This window comes from Myzus persicae, unplaced genomic scaffold (assembly GCF_001856785.1).
Source record: "Myzus persicae strain clone G006 unplaced genomic scaffold, MPER_G0061.0, whole genome shotgun sequence".
In the NCBI taxonomy this organism is placed as follows: domain Eukaryota; kingdom Metazoa; phylum Arthropoda; class Insecta; order Hemiptera; family Aphididae; genus Myzus; species Myzus persicae.
Window position 1 is genome coordinate 483315 of NW_019104089.1, and position 10206 is coordinate 493520.

Genomic DNA, 10206 nt, shown 5'->3' on the forward strand with positions numbered 1-10206 from the left:
GCTAAACCGCATTACCGCGCACAGTCCATTGTCCGCAAAAGTCACGTTATCGCCGCCGCCGCCGTTTCACGGTTTCGAGCGGCTTTTGTTTCGGCGTCCCGTTTCGTTTCGCCGACGCGGCGGCGCGTCTAGTTTTGTTTACTCGACGAGGGCGGCGGCCCTTTTCCGTAATGAAAAACGACTGCCCTAATAAAACTAATAACAAAAAAAAAAAAAAATGTCATTCGACACGCTCGTCGGCCCCCGTGACACGCCAAACGCGTATAATATCTCATTTCGGGCGTAAAATAATATTTACCGTCGGCCAGGCGGTGCTGTGCTCATGCCGTATCATGCGCGTGCCGGCCCGGTGTCGTTATAATGTTGTAAATTGTAATGTATGTGCAGTCGCTGCTTTACGGGGAACTCGATGCAGTGCACACAAACACACGGCACACGCTCTGCCGCAGGGGCGACGCGCCGTCTTAAATAGATAATAAATAACGGTCGCTCGTGTGGGCGCCACGACGGGCGGGAGGAGCGGTGGCGGCATTGGCGGCGGACGAGCGAGCGACGTTTGCGTCACATAATATAATAATATTATATTATTATATATTATATTGGCATAGCCGCCGCCGTCGCCACCGCCGCCGTCGTTGCCGGGCAAAAACACGCGAGTGCCAACACACACGACTACGGCGGTGGCGGTCGTTTTTACGATCAGTCCGCGAAAAAGCGCCGTCAGCGCCGTACGCGTACACGCGCGCGACATATTATTGTGCGGCCGATCGCCGCCGTATAAACGCTAGACACCGGTCATCTTGGTCGGCCACCCGTTGCTGCTGCCTCTGACCACGATTTCGACGACCGCTACTTACAACTATCGTCTCGTTATACGCTCTACCATAATATTATTGTTGTTGTGTAGTGGTTATACACGCGCGTATTACAGTCACGCGAAGCGATGACGACGACGTCGCCGCCGCTGGAGACGTGCCCGGTACACTAGAATAATGTGATTGCAGTGAAACCGCCTGCACATTCCCGGACACTCTCGGTCGCTTGATTGTTTCGGTTTGTAATTCATTGCCGAAAAAAACGTCCGCTAGATGAGGTTTCGCCGTGCGCACAATATAAATTATCTCGCCGTCGACTGAGCTCGAAGCGCGTGATCGCTGTCGTCGTCGTCGTCGCGGTAAACGACGGCGGCGGCCGCGACGTTAGCCGTGGCCATTACGGCGGCCGCTGCCGTGGCGTGGTACGCCTCCGATGGTGGGCCGCCGCCGCCGACACCGGTGGTGGCCGACACGGTGCTGATCCACGCCACCGTGTGCGCGTGCCAACTCCTAGCGTTCACGGCCGTCGTGTATTTGCTGTCCGCGTGCTGCGGCGTGCACGTCGTACGCGCGGCCACCTGCCGCGGTGACAGACGTACCGCATGTCACCGCTACCCGGGAGGCCCGCTGTCCGAACCCGTTACCACTCGCGACCCCGACTCTGCGGACGGCCTGCACCACGACGGTGGCCACCCGTCGCAGACGTGCGCCGACAATCACGTGCACTACCGGCGCAGGAAGATCAGATCAGCCGCGCCACTGTTACAGCGGTAATGATGAATGTCGGCCTGCAGCCTCTTCCGGGAGCGGGATTCGGCCACCTATACGATCGTTAGTCATTACCCCCTCAGGACTATTTTCTGGATGTTTTTCATTAATACGCAATAATAATCGTTTTATATTACCTACTTTGGTAACTTTATGTGGGTACACTGTGTATGTACTGTAATACGCGATTCTTGGTTACTATATCACTTTTTTAGTTTTTTCCCCACCTAGCTTTGTGTGTGATGCCTACCTACTAACCCACTTTGCCAAATAGGTATAACTGCAATAATGTAGTGATAAATAGGTTCCCAGTCCCACACAAAAATATTTTATATAATAATATCGTATACCAGTAGGTATACGATTGCATATTTATAGTACTGCGGGGGCCGAGACTCTGAGAGATTTGAACATGTCAATAATTTACATATTATATTATATATTATTTAATACACACTGTACCCCGTGGAGTCTCTCGGGCAGCTGTCTTACGTGAAAATAATGCGCATCTCATTGTTTTCTTTTACAGTCAAACTGCAATTATTGCTTTTTTTAATACATAATGTACATTAATATGCACCTACGTTATATGTATGTTTTAAGAAGGATGTATTTAATATATACATTGTATGGTCATGATATATTTGACATAACTTATTGTCGTTATATAACTACCACTTAATTTATGATTACGTAACATAATACAAGTTACTTATAGATTTTACAAAATCTCCTTAAAAAAAAACACGTAAGTGCTATTCGTATAAAAGTGTAAGGCTGTTTCGCAGTTAGAATATTTTAACATTTTTCGTGAATCCTTAAAATTTGCAATATTTTTAATTGTATATGCTTGTTAAAATAAATGTTATGAAGCTTTATATTTAAAAAAAAATAAACAACAATAATGTATAAAAGTTAATCAAAGTACTATCAGTTCGCCCCTCTCGAAGATCCTGTTTACGGCACTGATACAACTCAACATAACGCTTTGGAATTCAGCTAGATCATTTTTGTGGAAATAAACTTGTTCCTAGTCTAGAAAATGTATCTATGATAATTTAACTAAAAAACACGCAATCGGCTAATTTTATCATTAGCTATACGCGCGCAATTGTATACGATTGAAAGTTACTGTGTGTATAACCTACCAACAGGGTCCAATCATACTCTAACATAAGTTGTTTTATCCGAAAATGTTTCCTAAACTAAATTTTCAGTTAACTGGGTCACAGTTGAACAGTGCTTAAAAATAACAACTATTAGTTTAATACGCTCAAGATCTTAGCTAATGCAACTGTTTACATAAACTCTAGTTTACCTATTTATGGTATATAGCTTATAGTGCATGATACGATTTAATTAACAAAAACATTTTACAAACATTTGACGCCGTCATATGGATAATATTATACACACCACTTATTTAATATTTTGTTGATGCAGTATTACAGTGTTTGTAACTTTTAAATAATATACGATGTGTATATTGTATTTCTATATTTTGTACATTACACCTATTTAATAATGTGACTGTATCCCAAAAAAATATTATTTAGTACATTTGTCACAATGTCACCTAATATGATATACGAAAATTTCAAGCACTACAAATTTTTACTAATGCATTTTTCTGATTATCGAAAAAAAACCCGGTTGTTATAATTTGATAGGGTGGTGCAATGAAATTGATACACTTAAACGGTGTAGAAACTAGAAGCGTATATTGTTACATATTGGTGTTATATGTGATACATTATATTAACTATATAGCCATATAGGTACCGAGTGTCCGCGTTTCAATACAATTTTAATAGTTCATGTGAAATTCTCACTGTGAATGCTTTATTCATAGCCATAGGTAATACATTAAAAGCATTGAAATGTACCTAGGCATTCAAATATTGGGTCACGACTCACGGCATAGACTTCGCCGTCCACATTTGTTATCATAATGTTACTACTTAGTTTAATACCAAACAAATGAAATATGAAAACAGTTTTCCTAAAAATATATTATTGCACAATTTCATGAATTGCTATCAGGCACCTGTCGTCGGTTTGATGTGAAATAATTATAATTCACGTAAAAATATATATATTATACCTACACCTTTATCGCATTTTTCATCACCACATATAAATATATTATTTTTTTGCGGAATTTTTATTTACAGACCTAAATATTATTATTGAGTACCTATATACTGCTGTAAACTCGGTATTCATTTGAATACGAAAAGGTTATGGTATGTATCGTGTGGCTTTTACTTGAACATTGTATTGAAACAGACACAAAAGTCCTTGAGAATAATTGATCAAATGCTTTTAGAACGCTGTCAATACAATAAATGATATAAATATACAATGCTATATGTGCGTTTGATGGTAAATTATAATAAAACTGACTTTCAAACGATTATGTTATTTTGTTAGACAATTTAATCAAAATTGTATGAAAAAAAATAATAACTTAGTATGATGTTAATAAGTTATTTGCGTCGTAGACCGTAGTAACACTATTTCTGTAGTGAAAATTACCTAACGTCAAGTTATTGTTGTTCCAAATAATACATTAGTATATAGTATTTTAAACACAGTTATTGGCAACAGCTTACTTAGCCGAGCTGAGTACTTAGCCTAAAACTCGCATTTTATAATAGGTCAGTTCTAGAGCTTGTGTATCAAAATACTATTTAGTACCTACCTATTAACATTTATTTATGTTCGATATAATGAAAAAATTCAAAATTTTTATATTAAGTTATGGTTATTGCTGTATAGTGTCTTCAACCAAACATTGGATGATTTCCAGACACCTATTAGGTACTCTTGGAACGTTAAATAAAAGCCTACTTATTGAGTAACTGAATTAAAAGAATACCTGCTAATAAGTAATATTTAAAGATTTATCAAATTATTTTAAAACGATTTTATTCAATTTTAAAATATTAATCGTCACCGAAGTTGATTTAAATATTTTATGGTTTTGGATATTTAATTATTACTAAATTAAACCAACTGGATTATACATTATACCTTTTCATTACCTTTTTATTCAACCGAAATCTGGTGAAGCTTATAATCGCCCAAAAATATATAATAGGTATACTTATAATTTACACATATATTTACTAGCTAAGTCTAAATATTACAATACATTAGTGGCTCTTCTCGCCACGATAATTCATTTTTAGAGTGTCTACAATAAAATATCCGATATGAATTTTCTTTTAAATTGTTTTGTAGTACTTTTGACTGTTTTTCAATAGTTTTTGTAACTTTCTGGAAACTTGGAGTTTGCAACTTTTATCTTTTGGAACTAATATTTACGCTCCAAGACTATTTACCAAGAAGGTAAAAACCAAAAATCAAAAAGTACATCACATTAAAACAAATACCCAAACCACCACCATTTAGAAGCCAGTATGAATACCAAGCAATACCTACCTAACTAAAAACTACTAAAAAATAGGTGCAAATAAAATATCTCAATTATTTTTCATTATTATTATAAAAATAAAAATATTCCAACACATCTAAATCTTTGTATGCTACATTATGAGATGACTCACATATAAATTATTATCAATAATCAGCTGATTTATAAAATGTTTTCTACTCAATTATTATTAGCTCATATTACAAATAATGACTTTAATTGTGTTTGAATAACAGTAAACTAATTTGTGTTGAAATCTAATCGCATTGTTATACAATAATGAATAATAATCAAAACATTATTTCATTTAATATTACTACCTATTTCTATAGTAGCTTTTATTACATTATAAGTTAATACCGACGTACCGTAGAATGGTGTGAATAGGTTCGTGGTAAAGAGCTTAAAATTAGTATAAATATTTTGAACATTTCATGGTATAAATAATAAACATAGTACCTAAATAATAATAACTGTAGTAGTGGAGGAAATCTTCAAGTCCCTACGTATAATATGATTTCAAAAATAACAAAAATCTTTTTTGTTTTATATCCAATTTCGTACTTATAGATACATTTTAACTTAAAATGTCTATAAAATGAATGTTGCATATTATGTAACTTTGAGACCTTTTAATTGTTAAATAAAAACTTATGTGAGAGCTTGAATTCAATTTTCTTGCCTCAGTTTTTAAAATAAAAATGTTATGAATTTTCAACTAATAAATTTCCCTTTCACAAAATTTTGAAATTTTAATTTAAACTAAAAACACTCACAAAAAAGCTGGTAAGTGGGTAACGCTCTACTGTACTCACCTGTACATAAGGTGTCTGTAGAGACTGTAGAGTCACCTTAATGAATGTGTAATACTTGAATTCAATCATATAAAATCAATGTATACCTATAGGTACGAAAAACGATTCTGAGCGAAGATAGTCAGCCTATAATATTACTAAGTATTAATTATATACTATTTTTAAAAAACATATATATTTTTTAAATGTTTTGGTTAAAGAATTAATTACTTACGTGGAATCTTCATTTAAATTTTCAATCTTTAGCTATATATATATATAAACTGAACACTTTATAAATTTTAATTACAAAATAATTTGTAAATTTTCAATTTTAAATGCCAATAAAAAAATCTAGCATAATATATTATTTATTTTTAATATTTTTAAACTAATATTGTAACAATGTGTGAAGAGTATTGGAGTATAGAGAATGATAAAAGAACCATATGGTGTAAATCTCAAATATCTACAATATTATGTTTTAAATTACAAAAAAATAAGAAAATCGTTCCATGAGCAATCGAGTGCATATCTAATGTTGTAAAAATTTTAAATGAAAAATTATTGTAGATTTCAACTCAACCTTTTTTAATTTCCACTATCAAAAACTTACAAGGAACCTTATATAACATTTTCAAGTATATTAACAGGCCGAACATTTTTTATCGACATTAATTTAAAAATAGCTAATAATAATAATTGAAAATTGTGTACGTCTATACGACTATACATATTAGCTCAACATGAATCAACTATCAAAATGTAATGACGTATAGAAAATGCTTCTATATAAGTGAAAATGTCATGTATCAATGAAATTGTTTTTAGAGTTACCCCGAAAATCAAAAACCGTTTTTGAAAACTGCTGGGAATTTTGACTTTCCTATGCACCAACTAGATTTACTTTCGCAACGGAAAAGATACTGATGTTGAAAATGGAAGCATCGTTTGGACTACTGATCGTATACACTCATTAAATGAAATAAATAAAATAAAAAACACACATCATTGTAAAATCAATACAGTCATCACTCATCGATCGCTCAGAATCTAAAAGTAGACAATTTCAAACTCCTATAAATATCACAAAAATAGCCAAAATATTTGAAAATTATTATTGTGTTTATTTTTTAAATTAAAAAACAAAAATGTAGTGAAAACTCCAAGTCTATAGACTTCTTTATGTTTGAATTATAACCAAAAATTGTTTTGCCAAAATCTAGTTTTGCGTAAAAATGACTGCTTTCCCTATTTGACTTACCAAAGAAACAACTAGATCAGATTTTCTACCAGAAATCACATAGAAAGTAGGAGATCGAACCTTTTTTCCCCTATATACACTAAAATAAAAAAATAAGACACATCATTGTAAAATCAATATATCCAGCGTTCTACTCAGAATCTTAAAAACATAATATTATATTAAAAACGATTGGTGAATATCGGAAGTATAAATAATATATTTTTTTAAATTGCGATTTTTCAATTTATTTTGTCGTCATTTATTGATGTACCTACCTATATATTATACCTATAGTGTGGTAAATTGATAAAAAATATATTTATCGTAAGTGTATGTAAATTTAACAGTTTTCACGTCTTTTTTGGATCACTGTTGAAAATTAGATTGAGGTGCCTTATAAAACTTTTAGCAATCAAATCCTACGCTCTTTCTGAACAGAAGTGTGTATACAAACGTTTACAAAAAAAAACACCATTTTTGCTACATAGCTCGATTCTATCAATTATAGTAAATTTGCTTGTCGTACTGCTAGAAAATTATATTATTTAAAGTATCATGGCCCATGATAGGTCATAATAGTGAAAATAATTACATAATAATTAGTAATGTGGATAACATGGTCATACCCACAAATTGTTGTCATTAACAGATTCATTTATATTCTTGTCTTTCAGAATTAAATACTTCTGTCTTTATAAAGACATTCGTTTATGAATTGTGTGATAATAAGATGTCAATATGTCATGTACTCGTGTCTAGTGTCTATACCATATAGGTATTTTGTTTTATTAAATAATCCTTTATATATTCATGGAAAACTGTGGTGACTTGCAATCCATCAAATAACGGTTGTTTATAATTTATATTAGTAAAATATAAGAGAAACATAATTATAATTATCAATAGTTTTAAGTGCTACGAAGAAGGACGTATATCGACAGAATCCCTGGAATTCTATACCTACGAAAATTATTTGTTTGTACTTTGGCCGCCACTTGCACAGAATCTAACTATATGCCGGCTATTCATGTAAACGTATACCTGCTCGCCAACTATATTATACTCCTATACCCGCCTTCTGTCAAAACTTTAAAACTTCAATACTAATTGAATACTTAATGAATAATGGAAATTAATAATTCAACCATTACAAATTTACATTAATTAACTCGATACGACTACTATTACTATAAAGAGTTCGGAATTTCGGACTTTTAAGGAATAATCAAATTTAAATTGTTTCTTATGAGTTTAGCGTTCAGGTAAACGTAAGATAAAATAAATCGTATTATTCATTGGGAACAATCTCTAATACAGTAATAATTTCCCAAAATTGATTTCAAATTGATGGGTCCAAATATTGAAATAATAATGACCAACCCGTAATAATAAATTGCATTAAAATTTAGTAAACTGTCAATTTTTTTTTGATATGGAGATGATTTCTTACATCGTGCAATCACGCAAGTAAATTTCAAATGTTTAAACTCTTATGGATGCACCATCGTGATTCCGTTTCTACGGTGTATAATATATTATATGACAAAAGCAAACCTTATTGGCAATTTGCATAGTTATCGATCAAACAAAATATACTCATTATAGAAATCTAACATGAATAATTTTAAAAAAAATGGTTTACTCTGGTCATTATTTTACAACAGGGTATACGTGCAGCGTCAAGTTATATTAATGTTTCTCAAGTTGAATCAAAGCAAACAAGCTCATATAACTGTATGTTTTGTTTAACTGTATCGATGAGTTCAGTTAGGTACTAAAAATGTGTGCGTGCTTTAAAAAATCGAATTGAACATAATATGTAATTATTCTTACCATAATACATGCCATCATAGTAGTATAATTCATATTTAAATAAATAAATTCTTATTCATTTTTTGTTGGATAATAATAATTTTATTCTTGTAAATAACTGCTATCAGTTATAATTTACAAGTTTCAACATAATTTTAATAGTATTTTTATAGTCCCGGTCGCTTGTTGAATGTTATTTCATCCAGATTAAATGGTTTATTGTTTCAGTAGGTATGTGTACACTGTACAGTGTACAGATTACGTATTGTTAAATGTAAGACCCCATATATAAGTTCGTTCATCAAGTATAACAAAATGTATATGATACATAGGTACAAATAAAATAATATACTTCCTACAACAATACAACTACATAGATTTTAAATGTAAAAGTATTTGAACTAAACTGTAAAGTGAACACTGGTGTTATTATTACCAAACATAGATTTTACATATTAGAGCGTTTTATTTTTCACGTTGATACTATAGCAATATACTTTTATGCATACATAATATATATAGTATATATTATAGAAAACAATTAGTAATTAAAAAAAAATAATTCTCTCTGTAGACTAGGTACGTGTATATGTTACCGCCAATGATGATAATTAGGTATTGTTAAAAATGACTAGTCAATGTTAACACTGACTGTTTTACATAGGTATTGATATTATTGGCTAGTCTTTTTAGAGAATACCTAACTAAGATAGACAATCATAAAACAAATTTAATATTAATACATAATTTCTATGATTGACCAGTCATTGTCATTATTGACTAATACTATGTAGCCATTGATAATTTTAGATATAATATATTATATTTACTATTTAAGAATAAACAATGAAAAAAAAATATAAGAAAAAATTAATTTTTTCATAATAATTATTATTTTAATACTTGTATGTTGATTATTGATTATGACGTATGGGTATCACTTATTCTCGCATGATAAGCTGTTATGGCATTTCGATGTACAAAGCCGGTTATTAGATCTACAAGTACATTTATTTGTTTTGCATTTTGTTTTGCAGTGGCACCGTGCACAATGCATACAAAGACTTAAATATATCATAATAGTTTCCTTGGTAATATTAGAATATTTTGTCTTTAATTCATAAACCATGCGGTCCCTACCACCATGACCTATTGCAATGTGACTATCGTGTAAAATATCAAATAATTCGTCATTTGATACATAATAGTGTACATTTTCTGAATTATTACTTATAGATTTAATAAGTCGTTCTTGCCCATTGAGTGTTATTATATCATACTTACGAATGTATCTGTAATCCTTTGCACTTTTCTTCCCAATTTTTTCCTTAG

General features: G+C 32.2%; 1 protein-coding gene across 1 annotated transcript in view; it reads left to right on the plus strand.

The window, feature by feature from the left end:
- Window positions 1-1181: 1181 nt before the first annotated feature.
- Window positions 1182-10206, plus strand: part of LOC111038587 (SRSF protein kinase 3-like) — a gene marked incomplete at its 5' end in the record, with an annotated part of 26348 nt that continues 17323 nt past the window's right edge. Inside the window, one exon of the mRNA XM_022321743.1 lies at window positions 1182-1585. Coding sequence (XP_022177435.1) covers window positions 1182-1585 — 404 coding nt within the window. The remainder of the gene's footprint in view (window positions 1586-10206) is intronic.